This window comes from Rattus norvegicus, chromosome 1 (genome assembly GCF_036323735.1).
Source record: "Rattus norvegicus strain BN/NHsdMcwi chromosome 1, GRCr8, whole genome shotgun sequence".
NCBI classification, from domain to species: domain Eukaryota; kingdom Metazoa; phylum Chordata; class Mammalia; order Rodentia; family Muridae; genus Rattus; species Rattus norvegicus.
In genome coordinates this window covers 46,515,660-46,536,978 of record NC_086019.1, presented here as the reverse complement: position 1 = coordinate 46,536,978, position 21,319 = coordinate 46,515,660, and the positions used below count along the sequence as shown (strand labels likewise).

The 21,319-nt window shown below is 43.1% G+C and overlaps 2 protein-coding genes across 9 annotated transcripts in view; one reads left to right on the top strand and one right to left on the bottom strand.

Annotated features, from left to right (window-relative positions):
- The window catches only part of Tfb1m (transcription factor B1, mitochondrial), a 46,495-nt gene extending 30,026 nt beyond the window's left edge, over positions 1 to 16,469 (top strand). The window contains exons 6-7 of one of the 4 annotated variants that reach the window (XR_005504530.2): positions 8,858 to 9,000; positions 10,037 to 10,162. Coding sequence is in view for 2 of the 4 variants with exons in the window: in XM_039110671.2 (XP_038966599.1) it covers positions 10,037 to 10,164; positions 11,774 to 12,017 (372 nt within the window). In the remaining 2 variants the exon portion in view is untranslated. Of the gene's footprint in view, positions 1 to 8,857; positions 9,001 to 10,036; positions 10,165 to 11,773 lie in introns of those variants that run through there. The other 3 variants (XM_039110671.2, NM_181474.2, XM_039110653.2) reach the window with 3 other exon arrangements.
- Positions 12,210 to 21,319, bottom strand: part of Tiam2 (TIAM Rac1 associated GEF 2) — a 201,320-nt gene continuing 192,210 nt past the window's right edge. For all 5 annotated transcript variants that reach the window (XM_039099650.2, NM_001427474.1, NM_001427473.1 and 2 more), the window contains 8 exons: positions 20,578 to 20,757; positions 19,008 to 19,126; positions 17,777 to 17,885; positions 17,250 to 17,308; positions 16,014 to 16,119; positions 14,759 to 14,846; positions 14,472 to 14,626; positions 12,210 to 13,281 (listed from right to left, as the gene is read on the bottom strand). In XM_039099650.2, the coding sequence (XP_038955578.1) occupies positions 12,662 to 13,281; positions 14,472 to 14,626; positions 14,759 to 14,846; positions 16,014 to 16,119; positions 17,250 to 17,308; positions 17,777 to 17,885; positions 19,008 to 19,126; positions 20,578 to 20,757 (1,436 nt within the window). In that variant the 3' untranslated portion in view covers positions 12,210 to 12,661. The remainder of the gene's footprint in view (positions 13,282 to 14,471; positions 14,627 to 14,758; positions 14,847 to 16,013; positions 16,120 to 17,249; positions 17,309 to 17,776; positions 17,886 to 19,007; positions 19,127 to 20,577; positions 20,758 to 21,319) is intronic.

Genomic DNA, 21,319 nt, shown 5'->3' with positions numbered 1-21,319 from the left:
ATAACACTTGGTTCCTGCACAAGATGACTTCACATCCTTCTTATGCATAGAGAATTATGCAAAAAAAAAAAAAGTTTGGTAAAGTGAGGCTTAGTTCCTGCTGCAGGAACACAGGTGCACTGGCAGTCCCTGTGACACTGGGGCTTTCCTCTCCAGCCACACACTTGATGGTTTATACAGCCTGTCCCTCACACATGTCAGGCTGCAGGAGGATCAAGGCACACTTAGTTCAGCAATTGTGCTAACAGCAGCAGTGGTAAGGAAACAGGAAAGCAAGGGAGCCTCAGGCGGGAACTTGAATCTTGAGAACACTTACATTTCCAGTACACATCACATAGAGAACAGAACCTTAAATTATGTCCAATTCATGAACTACTTGCCAAAAGGAAGTCTGTCAATTTTTTTTCAAATTTAAAGCTAGTTCTCCAGAAAAGATTAATTCATACCAAAAATATTTAAAACACATATGTCACTTCTAATTGAAATGAAGCAATACCGAGAATTGTATACTTAGCTATCTGAACAATCTAGAAACTTCCATACCTTTTGCCAGTAGGCCTTAGAGTCAGTCTTACCTCTGCTTAGCGTTGACTCCTGATGTCTTCAGTGTCTGAGGCAGAGAAGCCACACACAGGAGGCTGGGTCCGAGAGTCTGGACATTGTCTGTGAAGTGCCGACAAGTGAGTGTGAAAATATCAGAGAGCTCCCTAGAGACGAGAGGTGAAAACTGCTGATGGTGCTGGAAGATAAATACCAGGTTCTCTCTCAGTTTTTGAGCTGTGGGAGAATTAAGACAGGAGAGGCGGGGAAGGGAGGGAGTTGTTGTTACAACAGGATCTGTTGAAACCTAAAAGCTGAAAATGCTTTTGTGTTTCTGTGTACAGAGGAGGGATTATTTGGGTGCTCACAAAAAGGCCTTTTCATTTAATATTATGTTTTAGCCACACAGTTATAATTTAGTTTTGAGTTTTTGTCAGTGTTGGAAGATACAATATTATGTTCTTAGTTAAAGAATGCCGTCTGAAATATTTTTAACTGGACTGCTTTGCAAATGATAGTTGAGACTGTGACTTTAATTTCTTTTTCTGTTGTTGTTATCTTGTATGAAAGAAACTCAGACTCCAAAAACTGTTAACTTTTTTGTTTTTTGTTTTTTCGGAGCTGAGGACCGAACCCAGGGCCTTGCGCTTGCTAAGCAAGCGCTCTACCACTGAGCTAAATCCCCAACCCCAACTGTTAACTCTTAAAAACCACTCAGAAAGAATTTTTCTTTAAAATTTTTAGTTAATAAAAAAAGTCCAGCAACAGCTTTTAACTAGAATATGTTTGTTCTGCTTCAAATCTTTTTCTCTCCCAAGAGTCTTACAGTATTAACTATGTAAGTGAGACTTTAGAGAATGAGAGAAGTTATACAAAATGATATGGTGTGGCAGACAACAGCTGTGGTCATGAACATCTCTGAGTTAGTTATCTTTTTATCTTAATAGTTTTAATTTTATATCGTATAGCCACTGTGTAGAAAGTAATCTTTTGATTAGATTTTTAATTTTACAACATTTTTTTGAAAATAGTCTTCTCAGACCATTCCCACTTCCCCACCAACCCAAATCCACACCCTTTCTCTCCTTCTTTTATTCGAATTCAAACAGTATCTACAAAAGGCAATAATGATAATAAAAGAACGTGAAAATAAGCCAGGCAGTTTTAGCACACGCACCCTTTAATGCCAGCACTCAGGAGGCAGAGGCAGACAGATCTCTTCACTTTGAGGCCAGCCTCATCTATTCAGTGAGTTCTAGTAGAGCCAGAGCTACACAGAGAAAACCTGTCTCAAAATACAGCCACTAAAACATGTCAGATGTTACTATTAGAAAGTAATTAATAATAAAATATGTTTCAAATGTTTGAATTTTCCTAGTGTTTTGTGGTTTCAGCTTAATCTTTTCCAACTTTGTCATTCATCAAGTTTACCAGTTTTCTACCTTAGACATCTAATGTCTGGCCTTTTTAAAGCTGTAATGCCCTTTAATAAAGATGCAGACGGTTCTGTAGCTGATGCTGGGGTGTAGTTTGCTTGTAGGCACTAGTGCTAGCAGCACTGTTATTACTGTTGCTTCAGAAGCAGCCTGGCAGCTCCCAGTCAGTGTTTGTTTGACTCCATATGAGGACTTGTTAAAATGCAGACACCCTTTAGCTAGCAGATGAGAGGTAGACGGACTGACCACCTCTGGTTCGACAGCCTGTGGAATGAAAGTTAGGTTGGGCTTATTTAGAAATGTAATGAAACATTATCACTTTATCATTATCAACTCGTGGTGTGGATATTAACACGAGTCTTTGAAATTCATAGACTCTGTTCTAGATAAATCTTACACCCCCTTAGCTTAAGGTCTTCCCAGTGACCTCCCAAGTTGTGCTGACCTGACAGGACTGGATTCATAGAAATGCAAAACTGTCCCCTTTCCTTCCCCAAATATACTCTCTGTATGGAAAAGCTGACACTTCATTTGTCAAGCCTCAAATTCTGAATGGCATCCTTGTTTTGTACACAGCATACATTCATTCAGCAAACTGCTTTGTTTCTGACTCGAAAGTAGCTCAGAGCCTCTCCTGCTTTGCTGTGGCTCAGCAGTATGGCAGTTTAGCCGTGCCATGGGGAAGACCTCTGTCCACCTGATCAGAGCAGGGCTCCTGAGCTGGATGTTGTCCTGGTTTGTAGTGGAGTCTAATAAGTTAAGATAAAAAAAGTATTACTGTTTTTAATATATAAAATATTAGTCAATTTACAAATTGCTTTTGAATGATCAAAAAGTAATCATTTCTAAACAGGACTAGAATTTCTCAAGTTATTTTGTGTTATGGTATGTGTATGCTCAACCCAGGGAGTGGCACTATTAGGAAGTGTGGCCCTGTTGAAACTGGTGTGTCACTGTGGGTGTGGACTTTAAGAAGTCAGACTTCCACTAGCAGCCTTCAGATGAAGATGTAGAACTTAGCCCCTCCTGCACCATGCCTGCTTGGATGCTGCCATGTTCCCTCCTTGATGATAATGGACTGAACCTCTGAACTTGTGAGCCAGCCCTAATTAAATGTCATCCTTTATAAGAGTTGTCTTGGTCATGGTGTCTGTTCACAGGAGTTAAACCCTAACTAAGACATTTTGGAATCCTTAGTTTGGCATCTTTAATAATATCTATTCTTTATGAACTGAACTGCAGAGGTTGGATACTGGTTAAGACACTGTGACATTTAATTTGCAGACAGTGTATATGTCTGTATCTATATTGCTTCAACTCTAATCCTTCACTGACCACTCAATGCAAAGTCTATTTTCATTTTTCTTATCTAAGAAAAACTTGTGATATCCCTTTACTGTGTTGTGTGATAAGTGATGCTAGCCTTGCTAATACCGGTGGCTTCTCTTTCTGACTCAGTCACTGAAGCATTTCATAAACACACCTCCATAGACCAGCAGCATATCAAGCACTTTGATTTTTCTTCTATTCTCTCATTACCTGATCCTCATAACCAATAACAGCCTCAGAGAATGACGGTGTCAGCCCTAGGAGAGGGAATCTGAGGGTCCCTGAGGATGCAGGACATCCATAAGGACTTCAAGGGCCACTACCAAGGCCATGGAAGTTTTCGGAAAATTTGTTTATAGTGGGTTGTGGAAGACACAGCACTTGGTGCTATGGCGTGCAAGCTGCATTTAAATAAGTCATCTCTATAACAGAAGAAACAAAATCCAACTAAGTAAATGGCAGCAGGTGTACTTTGCAGGAAAGAGATTCAAGAAAAGGCATATTCAAGAGGTCACAGATATGATTATGTACAGTGTAGGCAAGGTCATCTTCAGACTGCTAATATTGCTTACTACATAAGAGGAAGCAGGTCAGCTAATCTCACTAGGAGGTTTCTATACGGAGTAGTTTAAGGCTGAAGTCCTATGGGACAAGGAAACTGGGGTTGATTATAGTTTCCGTACACACTGAGTTTAGCTAAAGGAAGGTCAGTCATTAATAACATTCTTACCTGGACCTGAAAAGGGCTTTGTTTACCATTCTACTGAGCATGACATAGGGGAAGGCTTTGCCATTTTTGTGGGTCTGAGGCCTTGAGGTCCTTGACATGGCTGTGCTCATGTCAACAATATACATTCATGAAGGACTCCATCTGATTTCCACAGAGGGCCTTTTTTCTCTAACTGAAATTAACATCATGTCCCCTTCCTTTTCTATTTATTTATTTATTTATTTATTTATTTATTTATTTATTTATTTTTAATTAACTTGAGTATTTCTTATATACATTTCGAGTGTTATTCCCTTTCCCGGTTTCCGGGCAAACATCCCCCTCCCCCCTCCCCTTCCTTATGGGTGTTCCCCTCCCAACCCTCCCCCCATTGCCGCCCTCCCCCCCATAGTCTAGTTCACTGGGGGTTCAGTCTTAGCAGGACCCAGGGCTTCCCCTTTCACTGGTGCTCTTACTAGGATATTCATTGCTACCTATGAGGTCAGAGTCCAGGGTCAGTCCATGTATAGTCTTTAGGTAGTGGCTTAGTCCCTGGAAGCTCTGGTTGCTTGACATTGTTGTACTTTTGGGGTCTCGAGCCCCTTCAAGCTCTTCCAGTTCTTTCTCTGATTCCTTCAACGGGGGACCTATTCTCAGTTCAGGTGGTTTGCTGCTGGCATTCGCCTCTGTATTTGCTGTATTCTGGCTGTGTCTCTCAGGAGCGATCTACATCCGGCTCCTGTCGGTCTGCACTTCTTTGCTTCATCCATCTTGTCTAATTGGGTGACTGTATATGTATGGGCCACATGTGGGGCAGGCTCTGAATGGGTGTTCCTTCAGTCTCTGTTTTAATCTTTGCCTCTCCCTTCCCTGCCAAGGGTATTCTTTTTCCTCATTTAAAGAAGGAGTGAAGCATTCACATTTTGATCATCCGTCTTGAGTTTCGTTTGTTCTAGGGATCTAGGGTAATTCAAGCATTTGGGCTAATAGCCACTTATCAATGAGTGCATACCATGTATGTCTTTCTGTGATTGGGTTAGCTCACTCAGGATGATATTTTCCAGTTCCAACCATTTGCCTACGAATTTCATAAACTCGTTCTTTTTGATAGCTGAGTAATATTCCATTGTGTAGATGTACCACATTTTCTGTATCCATTCCTCTGTTGAAGGGCATCTGGGTTCTTTCCAGTTTCTGGCTATTATAAATAAGGCTGCAATGAACATAGTGGAGCACGTGTCTCTTTTATATGTTGAGGCATCTTTGGGTATATGCCCAAGAGAGGTATAGCTGGATCCTCAGGCAGTTCAATGTCCAATTTTCTGAGGAACCTCCAGACTGATTTCCAGAATGGTTGTAGCAGTCTGCAATCCCACCAACAGTGGAGGAGTGTTCCTCGTTCTCCACATCCTCGCCAGCATCTGCTGTCACCTGAGTTTTTGATCTTAGCCATTCTCACTGGTGTGAGGTGAAATCTCAGGGTTGTTTTGATTTGCATTTCCCTTATGACTAAAGATGTTGAACCTTTCTTTAGGTGTTTCTCAGCCATTCGGCATTCCTCAGCTGTGAATTCTTTGTTTAGCTCTGAACCCTTTTTTTAATAGGGTTATTTGTCTCCCTGCGGTCTAACTTCTTGAGTTCTTTGTATATTTTGGATATAAGCCCTCTATCTGTTGTAGGATTGGTAAAGATCTTTTCCCAATCTGTTGGTTGCCGTTTTGTCCTAACCACAGTGTCCTTTGCCTTACAGAAGCTTTGCAGTTTTATGAGATCCCATTTGTCGATTCTTGATCTTAGAGCATAAGCCATTGGTGTTTTGTTCAGGAAATTTTTTCCAGTGCCCATGTGTTCCAGATGCTTCCCTAGTTTTTCTTCTATTAGTTTGAGTGTGTCTGGTTTGATGTGGAGGTCCTTGATCCACTTGGACTTAAGCTTTGTACAGTCCCCTTCCTTTTCTTTCCTCTACTTCCTCCTGTACACCCTTCCCTCTTGTTCCCTCTCAAAGTCACGTCGTCTTTTCCTTTATTGGTGTGCATGTGTGTACATGTACGTATGTACACCTGTGTATCCACATGCACACAAGTGCACCTAAATACATAAATATAACCTGCTGGGTCTATTTAGTGTTGCTCATATGTATATAATTCCACAGCTGATGACTTGGTATTTGGATAAGCAGTTAGCAGGCTCATTCCTAGGGAAGAGTATTTCTCCAGCTCTTAACATTCTTTAGGTCTTTATATATTGGTGGGATGTCATAAGATATCCCCTTCCATGTTATCATGTCTGTTGGAGGTATATTTCTTCAGGGCTTGTTCCAGCAGGCATATTATTGAGGGATCATGGGTGAATCTTCCTGCCATTCCTACAAGACCCCAATCTCACAGCAGATTTACTGGTCCTCCAACTCTTACAGTCTCTCTGCCCCCTCTCCTGAGATGTTTCCTGAGCTTCAGGTGCTGGGGTGGTGTTGCAGGTGTATCAGTTGAAGCTGAGAACCCCAAAATCACTTGTTCCTTACATGTTGCCAGCTGTGGTTTTCTATAATGGTCTCTGTTGCAAAGGGAAGTTTCTTTGATGAGGGTAAGAGATGTACTTACTATGAGCATGAGGACATTCGGATGCATGTAGGAATTGCACTGTTTCAGTAGAGTAGTGGTAGTATATTGACACCCATGGCATCGCTGACCCTGAGTAATGGCCTAGGTTTCTAGTACCAAGAGTGATTCACTTAGAGTTGTCAGTTACCACCAACACATTAGTGCCACTGCTGCTTCCTTAGAGTCATCATGCTGTCTGTGCTGCTCATCAGGCTATAGTTTAAATAAAATTACCCCACTTGGTCTACACCAAGAGCCATAAACCAGCTAACAAAACCTAAATATCAGGCATGATAAACCCTTTTTTCAAGTTCTTACCCAAGGGAAGCCAAGTGACTCACAAAACAATATAGGCTATTGCTGTTGGCCTAGGTTGCTGCTCAGAGGTTAGACACAATGCACTCCAGAACAAGACACAGAGGACCCACTCTGGACCTGACAAGCAAGCCTCCCCCTGAAGACTAGCTTTCACAGTACTAGAATGTGTTACACAGGCTTCCAAGGGCGGGAAACAGTCAGTAGCAGCTGCAATACCTGTGAACCACAATGAGGCTAGAGTATTCCAAGTGTACCTAGCTTTTTTCCCTGATTTTTTTATTTTAACTCAAACTATTTAGAATTCAAGAGAAAAACACAATGGTTGTTATATTAAATAAGTGTTCAATTATAAGTAAAAAGCACTTTGTATCTGTTACCATAGTTACCAACCACTCTTTTCATGTGGTTTTTAGAGAAAGGGGCCTCCATCACTCAGTAATTTCAAGAAATTTTTTTTCAGGCATGAGCAGAGAAGGTAACTGGTATTCTCTCCCCAGAGCAGGACAGTTGCTGACTGAGCTCTTTGCCAGTGAGTTTTAGAGTTCTGCCATTTAGTAATATGTTAGTGATACAATGCCAACTTAACTAGGTACCAGAATATGGGTTATTCAAACTCTAGAAGTCTGATCGCTTACATCAGAGGCTGTTGCAGTTCTGGAGCATGTTGAGGTGATTTAAATAAAGCAAGCCTCAGGAGTTTCCTGTATTTGCAAGCACTAACCGGAACACAAAGGAATGAGATTAAGCAGTAAGGAAAATCTCCTTACAAGATCCGTACAGGAGGAGCACTGCCTCGGGAGGAGCACTGCCTCGTTCCCTGCACTTGTGCCTTTAATCGTAGCAGTATTTGGATCTGATAGTGGTTTTTACACTTTCATAGACCCAGTTTGGATAGAAGCTAAATTTTATCTCGTGCTATTTTGTTGTTGTTTGGGTTTTGATTTGTTTTGTTGCTGAAAGGTAGCTTGAGAGCACTGGATTGTTGAGTGTGCACACTGAGACTACAAAAGAACTTATTAGAGTTGACTGTGTATTTTGGAGAATTGGATGAAAAACATTGGAGATGATTGAAGGAGGAGGCTGAAAGAGAGGCAGGGCAGGAAGCCAGTGAGTGCAAATGTTGTAGGGCCCGGGGTCACAGAATGACATCCTAGGGTGAAGTATGGACAGTGCTCTGGGACCTTGCCACACACTGAGAATCATGATGAATGATAAAGATAGCATGTCAGTTTGTAACAAAGTCCAGCAATTCCTTGACATTTAGTCATTATGGTACATCTTGGCTGCTTCTCTTTTCCCACTTATAGACCTTGTTCCTTCCAGAGAGGACCCTAAGAGTCAACCAGCTTTTCTTCTCAACCTACAGTAGTACCAGCTTTCTAAAACCCTCACTATCCCCACAATGCCCTCTTTACCATTCTCTAACTACAAGCCGCCTCATTTTGTTTTGTGCAGGTCTAAGAGTCTTTCAGGAAGTGTATGTTAACTAGAGAAATTGACAGAGCAGCTTAAAGAACACAGTTGAAAGTGTTATTAAAGGCTATTAAGGAGAGAGGGCAGGGAAGGAAAAGTTATTAAGAACATTTAATGTACTTAGTATTCCTAACAACTGCTCATCATAATAATCATCAAAGAAGTCTAAACTTCAGTAGACATTTAGGAGCCTGTTGGTTTAGAAAGGCTCTCCCATGGACAGTTTCACTCTAGTTCAGAACCTTCTTGTGTGTCTAACCACACTGCCCCGTGGTCAAATATCTACTGCCAGTTACAGCCATTGCTATAGCTGCACGCCGAACCTTAGCAATGGGATCCGTAGTGTTCAGGGAGAGGAAGATATGAGCTGACTGGTGAGATGGAAACAGTGCTGTGGTGCCCAGAGAGCCTAGTCCCCTGAGGCCAAGCTTGTCTTCTCTCTGTTCTTCTAGGACTTACATCTTAGCCTCTAGCCTCTTCCTTTTCCTCCCACTTACAAACAAGCCCGTGCCTTCCCATCCACAAATGCTGCTGGCAGTTTGAAAGGAGTTATGCAACCACAGGAACTTTGGAAAACAAGCTGTTCTAAGAGAAGGTGATCGCCAGCATGGGACTGGGGAACAAGACTTTGTTTTGAAAAACGGCAGCACCACCCGCACTGCCTAAATTGTTGTCCTTTCTTTGCCTCTGGAGTAAGTTAACAACTCCTGAGGCCAGTGTTTTATTCAGTTAGAGAGGCTTCAACTTGTGTAGCCTCTGTTGGGCATCTGGGTGGTGCTCACCAGGGTTGTATTGAACCATTTCTCCTGTCTTCACATTTTTCCTGTTATAGCGACTCTCAATGATCCATTCATAATGAGTCTACTTTTGGAAAAGGCCAGAGATAAATCTTTTACCACATATGCTTAAAAAGCTAGCTGTCTGGTAATTAAACCACCTCAACAGCTGGTAGCTTAAACACTGCCCAACAGTGATGTGTTAAAAACTGTCTTGTGTCAGTCCAGCCTCTACTTCCTGGTGCATGTAAAGTTGCTACTGAAAGTTCTGGGCCTGTGTGGTCTCTGCGCATGAATTCAGTCCAGCCAAGGAGTCAGCATCTGTACCCAAAATGGCTGGTGTTCTGTAGTCCCTTTCTGGGGAGTTCAGCTCTAAGTGGTCCTTGGGGAGCCCTGCCCTACAGCCAGCATGACTACTGCAGCTTATTTCACTCTTCAAATGCTAACGTGCCCACGTCAACTCTCACCTGCCTACTGGCCTTGACAGTTATCCAGGTAGGCTTTAAAGGCCGTTTTAATTCTACATTTTGAAGTAGTGACCATCAGGCACTGGTCTAGTGGACACCATTATAGATAGTTGCAATCAGCTGGGGTTTCTGTAGCCATCCACAACTTAGCTTCTTTGTGAAAAGAAAATACAGGCACCGAAGGGCTCACGAGAACTGCTAGAGAGCCTGTGCTCCTTTAGTTTTCAAAGGTGAATTTTCAAAGCAAGGGACAGAGCTTGGTGTTAGAGCATTTGTTTGCCAAGTCCTGGCAAGAAGCCCTGGATTTGACCCTCAAGACTGGGGAAAAGTTTAATCACATTGTGACATATGCTGATATGTATGATTTTAATGATTGTTTTCAATGAAGGTTGATGTAGGAGTGGTGCACCTTATGCCCTTGGTACAGCCCAAGATCAAGCAGCCATTCAAGCTGGTAGAAAAAGTTGTCCAGAATGTGTTTCAGTTTCGAAGGAAATATTGCCACCGAGGGCTTGGGTAAGAATCCTTTTTGACTTTATGGCTCTTAGTTTAGGTCCTGTGGTTAGCAGCATGTCACCACCAATGAGGAAACGCCCAGAGTTTACCTTAGATGCCATATATAGGTTTGGTTTTGTCTTAAATACAACCTAAAACCCACAAGTGTAGAGCTTTTGCTGACTTGCTGCCAGGAAGGTTCTGGCTTCTGTCAGGGCTCAGTCTGTACGGGTTGCTTTCTATGTCCCTTAAGGACACACTTGAGAACTAGAAACAAACGAACCTCTGAGCAGCCACAAGGTCATCATAGCATCTGTCTCCTACTCACTGCTCCATCCACACAGGCACAGGAGGCCTCCGGAAAAATAAGACTGAGTCCCGGCCCTGCAGCAGCCATACCAATTGCTTTTTATCTAGTAGGTTTAGAATGTTTAGTTAGGTCCAATTATAGTCTAAGAATGAAGAAAGGGCAGTATTTAAAAAGTTTCTACTTAGTCAGCATATAGCTGCTTAAAAGGGCTCAGTGTTTAGCACACAGTGTTCATTTTCCAAGACCTACACAGGTCCATTTTGGCAATCTGTAGGGATGTAGGAAATGTGGGTCACTGCATGAGATGACTTCAGGTGTGTTGAGGTGTCTGCGTCCTGAAACCAGTGGGACTCCTAAAACCCTCTTAAAGGATTTTTGCTGACGTGTTGTGAACCAGCTTACCATTTGTTGACCCTAGTTTTAAAGTATAACTCATACATCTGTACGTGCTAGCTCTAATTGGAGGTTACAAGGCATCTGCTTTTGGAAGTCCTGGAATTGGTCTAGCCTAGAGCTGGTCCTACTGTTTCTAAGGCAAACCCCCTCCCACAGGCTAAGTGATAGGCCCTGTTCATTTCAGTGCCTCTATGCAGATATGGACCAAATATGGAAAATACATTCTGAAGGACACTTGTTGATATTTTACAGTCACAGTATACCACAAAGTAGTCCAAGTGTGAGAATATGTTACCAGACTCTAGCCTGAAGCTGAGTATTGATCTAAGTTACCTCACCGTAAGCATTGGGGAATTATCATCGGGCTGAAAGGACAATTTATCCTCTACTTTCCATGGTTTCTGCCAAGCCCATTGCATGAGCTTGGTCAGGGTCCAGGCACACTTTTACAGGGTTTCAGGCATCTAAGTTCACTCAAAAAACAGTTGACTTAGTTTAACTTTAAATGAAATTCGAAATAGATACTTTGAGTTTTAAAGGTGATTGAAAATTATCTGTTTTCAGAACAGATAACAGCACTTTGTGAAATGAGTCATTCTTTTGTAGTAAGACTTGAAGACCTAATACATCCAGATTATAGAGAATTAAAATCAGAAATTTATTACATAAGATATATTAAAGCTTTTACCAAAATGAGGCAAATCAAATGTGTTTCACTATACCTTGGGAAGATAGTTTTCCCTTTGTGGACATGCCTTTCAAGTGTTAGCTTAGACCTAACTCCAGAGAGTCATACCTGGGGTCTTTGGGGACCCAAGAGGCTCTAAAACCCAAGCCTCAAGCCATCTACCAATGTGTCATTTTGAAGTTTACACAAAGATATATTATGATTGACATAATAAAATTCTTCCCCTCCCCTTTCAGAATGTTATTCCCTGAAGCACAGCGCCTGGAAAGCACTGGAAGGCTGTTACAGCTAGCTGACATTGATCCAACGCTCCGGCCCACTCACCTCTCGCTCATGCATTTTAAGAGTTTATGTGATGTGTACAGAAAAATGTGTGATGAAGACCCACAACTCTTTGCTTATAACTTCAGAGAAGAGCTCAAGCAAAAGAAAAGGAAAGGTCAAGAAAAAGATGGTGACTCAGAAAGCTGTGGGTTCTAACTGCTGTCTTAGGGCTCCCGACTGGCAGTCTCGATCCACAGTGTGGATCTCCACATGTGGACATGTGCTTCCCTCCCACTCTGTAAAGACAAATACTGATGACCTCATGCCAAGTAGATCCAATGCATGCAAGCTTTTTCTTTAAATACATATATATATGTATATATATATATATTGAATAGATAAGACATGTTTAGTATAAACAGCATTTATTACAACCTTCCAAAATGAAATGTCTGCACATTGTGCCCCTAAACCATGTAAACATAAATGTGCTTTAAATGAAGCAAAAACTAACAGCGCAAAGAAAATGCCCAAAGGACTGGGGGGAGGGGCCTTTAAAAGCTATTAATCACAACGTTCCCAATCTTATCCCACATAACTTAAAATAATTAGAATGCAATTTTATTACAAGACTAAAAATCATTTGATTCCTGCTCAAAAGGGATAGAAGCTAGTAATTTACAGATTCTGACCAACTAAATCTAGTTTTCTGATTCACAATAAATTAAAATAACTTAAATCTTTACAGGTTTTGTGGAAAATTATATACTGCATAAAACCCAAACATGAACAGTTTTCCTGCAGTTTCTATTTTCCACCAATTTGAAAATGAGCATTGTAACCACGCCATACAGATCACACTAGGATTTGCCATGGCTCTGTGTTTCATAAAAACACTCCTCATTAACAACTGAAGTTAAGCTCTGGACACTGAATTCTCTCTCCAGAACCAAATTTAGATCGATGCTGGCGGTTTCCGGGTGGCTGTCCAGGGACTGGTGACGTGTCTGCGCCTTGAGCAAAGTTCCTCGGCCCCTCTTAGTGCTGTTTGCTTTACGCTTAATGGGGCAAAAGTGGCCCCTGACCAGCTTGGGCTGTTCACCCGGCCCTGTGAGAGGCGGCTGCTGCCCAGTTGAGTGCATATCGGGTTCCTCAGAGATTCGCAGTCTCTGGAACTGAAGCTCAATGTCCTTAGTAGGGCTGCCCTGTTTCAGAGGGTGGTGGAAGTCCTCCTCTTCATCACTTAGAATGTCGCTTTCTTTGATGAGACCATCTGGAAACTCTGCCAGGACCTCATGAGCGTCTTTCTCCAGCACGGTGCTCTTACAGTCTTGTCTGCTCTCAGCTACTGGGCAGCCACTGCTCTGGGTGCCACTGCTCAGGCTGCACTCATCCGAGTCCAGTGAGTTGCCCTTGCTGGGGTCGCTGGGCCACTCGCTGCTGGAGGATGTTCTGAGGACCTTCAAAGACCTGGATGAGGCTACCAAGAAAAAAAGCACATTTCTCCATATGACACAGAAACAGAGTCTACAATGTAGAGTTAGGGCCTCAGGGGTGACATTTACATGAAGATTTTATTATGGGGAGTAGGTGGCAAAACCACGTAGTTATGTCAAACCATGGACTTACTGATATCTTTAGGGTTTTGTTGTTGGGTCTCTTATATAGCTGAGGACAGTTTTAAACCTAGCTTCTACTCTTGAGTGCTATGCTCGCCTGGCTTTATGCATGCTGGAGATCAGGAGTTTGATGAATGCTGGTAAGCACTGTGCCCACCTAGACATATCCCCAGGCGTGTCTGAAATGAAGTTGGGATTCGGCCGTTTTTTAGATTCCCAGAGCTTTATCATATAGATAGAACAATAAAGTACCGACTCCTATAAGGGCTAGAGTTACTAGTTTGCCAATGAGTAAATTGAATAGTTAATCACTAATAAAAATTTAGGTTACATTTCTTTTACCTCGTAATCTGAAAATATACCTCATCTCTACACACAGCTTCCCTATTTATGTCCCTAGATGCTCCGTTAGAACCTAAAAATGTTCTTACCTCTCTGCTGGAATTTATAATCATTAAGAGAATTAACATTGTGAGCATTTAATCGTGTGGGGTGGTGGAGTGGTGATTGAGTGTGTTCTCTAGAGTTGGAAAGGGAATTCTTAGTTTGGGTGCTTCTGTAAGCCATTAGCCCATATTAGTTCACAGACTATCTTGACAATAGAATATATGCAGATGTGGAAAGATTGCATTGTGTGGTGAGTGGGGAGAAGGGAGCAGGAGACTGTGTGTGCCCTATAAGATTACAAAGAATTTAGGGATCTAGCTCAGTGGTAGAAGGCCTACCTAGCATCTATCCAAAGGTCCTGAGTTCAATCCCTAGCACCACTAGAAAAAATTAAATTTTAAAGAAGAAACAAAATGCTAAATTTGGAAAGTAGGCAAAAAGATTAAGAACAGTATAATCTAGGCTGATGACCTGCTATCAGTGATCAAATAAGAGTGAGTAGATCCAGTCTTGTGATCCAAAGTAAGTACTGACTTTCAGGAAGCCTAGGACTAGGAACCCTCAGAGGAAGCAAAGGCCCTTGATCATCAATGGATTCAGTTATAGCTGTATACAACCTCATGATGTTTTCTTCATTGGAACACAGGGCTGACAAAATTCTCACCTAATTTGGCTGAAACAGGAACTCGGTTCTTAAGAGGTACCAGCCGGTCCTTACATGTCTTCTCCATTGGTAACTCACACTTTATGTGGCGCCTGAAGTTCTCTCTCAGAATAGAACGGATCACCTTAACGATGCTGGTTTTGCTCTCGCTGTCACTGGGGGAATAAAAGAAGGAATATTCCTGGGGAAGAGCAGCAAGGGCTCCTAGCTTAACCATCTCTCCAGTCCCTAAACTCCCCTTTTAAAGGGACATAATTAAGTCTTACATCCTGTGTCAAGGGAAATACCTGCAGCACAGTTGAAAGATGGTCTCTGGCCGTCCTTCAATTTCTGACTTGGTATGAATCAGCTCCCAGGTGGAATTGTTTTCAGTCCCTGGGTAAAAGAAAGTGGAAACAAGAGTCCACAAGGTTGTCAAAATGCTACAGTTGAGGATACTTGGGGTAGTAACCATTCAAAAATCCCAAGGTCCTCTCTTCCTTTTCATCCACAGCACACCGAGACAGTAACAAGTAGCTACAGAGCTTGGGCTGGAATTCTCCACCCCTCCTTGGAGGTGCCCATTTGTCTTGCTGGGTGGTAGATTATGCTGTTTGTTTTGCTTCTATTGTGTGTGTGGATTTCACGCTGTAGCCCAGGCTGTCCTTGAATTTGTGGTAGGCACTTTGCCTCAGCTACTTAGTTCCAGATCCTTGCTCCTCTTTAACAAGAGGATTAGCTCAGGAACTTGAGATGACAGAGCAGCCCCACCCTTGTCCCATGCAGGCACGTTCTTAGAACCATAAGCACCTCTGGCACATAAACCTATGGGTCTTTCTCAGCAAAGGCTCTTACTGCCAGTTATTCTAGAAGATCTTTGGAACATTGTTCAGTCAAAGGGGTTCTTTGTTTATTTGCAGTATTCTTAATATTAAGGAATTTCTAATACATCTAAGTTCATATAATATAAATTTGTGGAACTTTGTTTTAGGATATCAAAACCTGCAGCAAAAAGGAAATGGTTGACAGTTGTTGACTATAAAAGTGAAGAAACAATGCAGAGGCCATAAAAGGCCATCCAGTGCCACTTGGCTTCTTCCAAAGACTGTGAAGAAAGACAACCCAGTTCTCATTTTTTCTGTCTAAAAAGTAAAATACCCCTATGCAAAAATGACCCCAGGTGCAATGGTTTGAAGATGTCCCCAAGGCCCATGCACTTCAAGACCTAGTGGCTAGCCTAGGGGGAGATGGGGTGGAGGCTGTAAGACTGGGACCAAGGGGGAGGATGGCAGATCAGAGAAGGTGTGCTCTTAATCACTCAGGCTCTCACCCACTTCCTGTCATCCTCTGCTTCCTGTCCACCACTGAGTGAACAGATGTCTGCCAGCACATGCTCCTGTTACAATGTACCAGGCTGCCACAGTACCACGGCCCCAAACCCATGAGCTCAGATAAATTGTTCCTGCCAGAAATCTTATCAACAGGTAAGTCTTATTCTTCACCCCACAGGCATGAAAAGCACATGGAAATGTTTCTTGTCATTGAATTCCCCAAAGCGTTTACCTGCCGTGTTCCCCAGTCTAACTTGAAGCGCAGATATGGGGATCAACCAGCGGAATTTAAATGGGTCCAAGTCAGCAGAGTTGTGAGCAGGCCGGGAATTGGAGGGCTGCAGTGAGAGACCACCAGGAAGAGGTTACAGTTGTGTGTTGTACAGTGAGCAGAGGTATCTTGATATGTGTGCAGGACTCTCGTGAGTGTCTAAGATGCATAGAAACCAGGTACACACCCAGTTCTCAAAGACCTCCCATCCTTGGGTCTGAGACTGTGCCAAAGTGAGAGTTCATGGAACACAAGCCTCCCTCTCTCTGCAAAGAAGGCAGCCTTGTCTTCCTGCATGCAGTCTCCAGTTCCTGCTGGTGGCTTATGGTATCCATGACAACATTCTGATCTAATGCTTGGAGTTTTGTCTGGGTCTTGACTTTTTGAATCAAAATAAAAATTATTTTAAAGCCAAAACATTGTAGCCCTCTGTGTGTATGGAATCGTGTGTACTATTACTTTCGGGGGCTAAAAATTGTTCTGTGTTGGCCTCATGTAGGTGTCTGTCCTAACATCTCTTAAAGTAAATGGACAGCTATTCCACTTCTGGGCTGTGTGCAGAGAACTCAATAGCCCATCACAGAGATTTTGCACTCCCATGTTTCTTGCTGCTTTATTCACTGTAGCAAAGAAGTGGGGCCAAACTAATCATCCATCAAAAGATGAGTGGGTAAGGAAAACGTGGGACGGGGGTGCCACACTCTTCATATGCAGAATCCAGCCAGCCAGCATTTGTACATATGTATACGTTCATACATGTATATGTATACAAATGAACATTTGGGTACAAGAGAACATGAAGAAAACAGGAAAGGCTAAGCCACAGGGGGTGAGGAAGGACTGAATGCAAGAAATATACTCAAGTTATGAAGAGGATAGAAATCTAATTGTTTTTCTAGTTCTAATTTTGTCGATTTTGATGGTGGTTACATGAGTCAGCACTGAGTGTGTAAGTTTATGATGAAGTTCTGCAGTTCCTATTCCTAATGCTATTCTAACTGGGAGTTCATCGAGCTGTGTAGACTTGGGGTATGATGTTTTTATTTATTTGTAAGTGCTTTATAATAAAGTGTAACAGAGTAAGACAGATGGCGTTACGTTTTGTTGGACAGTGAGGCCATGATTCTTAGCAAGCCTTTCAGTACAACACAGTCGAGGACTATGAAAAGGCAACATTAATTAAGTCATTGTTCTTACCAGTTTCTTTTTCAGCTTGCAGTTTTCTTTATAAACCAGTATGACAGCTCTCTTAAAAACTAAAAAGAGTTAAAGAAAAAGAAAGGTCTTGTTACTCTCTGCAAACTCCTCCAAGGTTAAATTAGAGCTGGGTGCTTTCTGAGAACAAAGTCCTTCAGATTCCTACCTCTGAAATCCCACTGCATTAACTGCATTAACACCTGCTTTGCCCTGTCTCACTTGAACCCACAGCCAGTCCTGATTAGGAAAGCAGGTCCTGGCATTGGCTTATCCAGTGTTCTACTGACAGCTGAGGCCATGGCATTTAGGTCTCAACAAGAACATACTTCCTACGTGCTCTCCCGCTTCTGAGTGAGAAGGAAGAGGGTTTGAAATGTAGCACTGTTTAGACAGCAGGTTTCCAAACGACCTTGTGAGGTGCTTTCCCTAGCAGCATCTTCCCAACTCCCCCAAACTAGGAATCAGCAAGAACGGTAGTGTTAGTCAAGCTTTTTGCTACTGTTAACACTTCTGAAAGGAATACCAACCAAACACTGTGAGCTCAATGTCCTTCCTGGCTTTTCCCAGAGACAGGAACGGATTCAACCAGGAAACTGTAGAGTGCATCAGAAGTTCCCCCATGGACAGCTCTGTTACCTACATCGTAAAGACAGGCAACAAAGATGTGGAAACCCCGGAATGAATTCTTTGATGTTAGACACAGAGTTGTATTACATGTGCCCATTGCTAAAATGTACATGTTTTACTTACAAAGTCCCCATCAGCAGTGTGAAGAGGTGGAAGTCTGTAAGTGTGAGCTTATCAAGCTGCACCTCCATTAGCAACAGGGATGATTCATGGCTTCCTGCCTGCTGGACCAGAGTGTCACCACTGAGCTACATCCTCGGCCTGGGCCTCTTTTTATTTTCTGTTTTGAGACCGGGTTTTTCTAAATTTCTTAGGCTGGCCTTGAACTTACCCTGAAACATGGGCAGGCTTTGATACTGCAATTCTGCCTTGGCATTCCCAATAGCTGGGATTTCAGGACTGTTAACTAATAGGAGGGGGTGGTTTGCTTTAGTACACACTTACATAGGTGGCAATGCTGCCACAGCAGCCACGCTAATCTAAGGAGTCCATGTTAGTGTTTACTTCAGGTCGATAAACCACATAGGGCTGCTAATAAAATACACCCAACTGACCTAAATTTAAAAATGGGGGGGGGGGTGCTCTGTCTCTTTTCAATTCCTGCCACTCTTTACTTCTTACATATGTTCTACATTTAGAACCATACAAAAAATGAAAAATGCATAAAGAACAGGACGTCATTGGTCACTGGGTCCGCTTGAGTTCACAGGTAAATCACTCATACCCAGTGCCAAAACAGAACGGGGACCGGAAGGGAACAAGCCCTGTATTTTACCCATATGCTGGGCTCCTTCCTCCCTCCATTCCCAAGCCCAGCCTTCCCCGGGTTCTAGTTTCTGAACCTACAACTCCACTGTCATAGGAAAGAAGGGAGGTGGGGAGAAGCCGGCTAAGTGGTGCTTCTATTGCCTTTGTACAATGCTAACATGACACTGTTACACTGTGAGACTCCTTTAATACATTTTTTCATTACATTTCTATGAACTATATATAATTACTTTATATTTTAAGAGCGAAAGCGGCTTTGTCTGCCCCAGGGAAGTCTAACCAAGTAGCTGCTCTGGAGGGAGCCGCCCTAAGCTCGTCCACCCAGGCATGAAGCTGCTCACTCAGTCCAAAGCCCCCACAGACCTCCTTCTCTGTGCCACTCTGCTCTGCCACCAGCTGGTCAAACACCGTCCCATAGTCCTCGTAGATCTTCTGCATCTCATTGATGTGACTGGCTACTTTTTCCATGGCCTTTAGAGCTTCTGAAAAATAAAAGTATGCTTGCTTATCCTAAATCCCATCAAATGCCAGCATGGGAGTCCCTCTCTCAACTAATGGTGACCTGATGGAGGGACAGTCCATTTAATGCAGGTATTCTAATCAAGGGTAGTCAGACTGTCTTCTACCTCTAATTCTCCCAGAAATGAGGAGACTGAAAAGTGCCATTAATAAAGCTAACCTCAGCCCAGCTACATATGTACACAATGACTGTAACCAACACTGTATCACAGAAGAGAAAACAGAGTTTAGAGAAAAGTAAGAGTGGCACCAGAATTCAACCCAACATGTCCGGCCTCGGGGAAACTGTTCTTCCGTTCAGTGTCTCCTCTACAGCTACCTGGCACGTTAGGAATCCAGTCCAGTTGCTCAGTTAAAACATCAGAGGGCAGCAGGTGAGGCTCAGTGCTGGCACCTGCTTCAAACACATCGGCCCAGAGTTGGGTTCCCCAGCTCAGGGGAAAGTACAATACTCCAGTGTCTGAATCACAAATACCCAACTGCAAGCTCAGTTGTTTGCATTTATACTTGCTCTCTGCTCTCTGTCCACAACTTGGGCAAGGAGCACATGAGGGACAAGGGATGAATTGAAATTTATGTCATTTACTTGTACAGTTTAGCAATCATGTAAAAATTCCTGGCCTTAATTAGTTATGATGCCAAGGTTATGATACATTGGAAAAACAAGTTTGACTTCCATTCTTCCCAGTGATTATTCTCAGTGCAACTAACCCTGCTTCTGTTTGGGGATTTTGTTGTGGCTCAACTAGACCTGCTAGCTTTAACATGTGGAAAACAAATCACTCTCTCTGAGCCTAGGGGACACTTAGCTCTCATCTCCAGGGCCTGGGTACTATTGTCAAACCGTTCCTCAGGCCAGTCATTGCAGCCATCCCCTTGTGAGACACCAGCCACTAAGGTATTACTGCCGCTGGATGCCTGTCGTCAGATCTGAGCACTGCTCAGTGATCTCCACAAGGTGGCACCCCATGCAGCAAGCGTGAACATTAGCTGTAGCCCAGTTAAAGCCACAGAGTACAGGAGAGACTCAGTTAAGCTCTCTTACAACAGTGTTCACTAGCCAAGTGACCGTGGTCTTCTACTTCAACTCACTAGACCTAAATTACATTATTTTAACATTTTAAACCAAATCATCCCTCCTGACAAATTTAGTAAAGAGCCGTCTCACTGCGAGATCCCCTGTAAGCCAAGTGTAGTGCCAGCACTCAGAAGAAGAGGGAGACATAGCTCTGTGAGTTTCAGTCTACATTGAGCACCCTGAAGGAGGGCTGGCTATATTGTGCCTTTTTCTTACATAGAAGCTCTAACCAAGATGAGCGGTTACAGTACCAGGGATTGGTGGGGGAGAGCTATGGGCATCCAGCTAGTACTTGTGGCCGGCTGGTGAATGCAGGCAGCCTCCTTCCAGCCTTACCTGTCAGGTGATAGTGTTCTTCGCTCTCATGGTCAGTCAGTGACACGAGCTCCTTGAGGAGCAGAGGATACTTGAGCACTCTCTGAACAGGCTTGATGAGATATGACTCCAGCGTGGAGGAGTGCTGCTTCGTGGGGTTCCGCGCGTCCAGAAAAGCCTTGAAAGCTCTGTCGGTTTTAGCTGCAACCAACGGATAGAAGATCCTTAGGAGAGCGTGGCAGGATGAGTTAAACTGTGTTATGTTATCTTCCAGTGGGGTTTACATACTGCCACAGTCCTAATGCCACCCGATAATAAAGCCAAGGGCATCTGTGGGTCAAGTACACAGTTACATGTACCAGAGTAGAAAAGAATAGCAAGTGTCTTTGTCACACCACAGACAGAGCCTGCAAGTGAAGGTAGCTTACTGGGATTATTCTAGGTGGCCTAAAGATGGGCTTCAATTATAAGAGAAGCATTAACCCTCTAGCACTTACTCCATACACTTATGGGAAGTTGTGTCACCCCACCTTTGAAGCCTTCACCACACAACTCCAAGTGACCTGTAACCCCTATCCCATGTCAGTGTTATGACAGGCACATATGACAGGGCAGTGGACATGCCGGCCATCACACCAGGTGTCCATGTTTGCCATGAGCAGGCCAGCTATTCAGAGTCCAACTGGTTTGGATGAAGAAATGCCCTCATTTAGGTTATCTCAAGGGTAAAGTCAGCAGCACACAGATGACACCGATCGCCAGA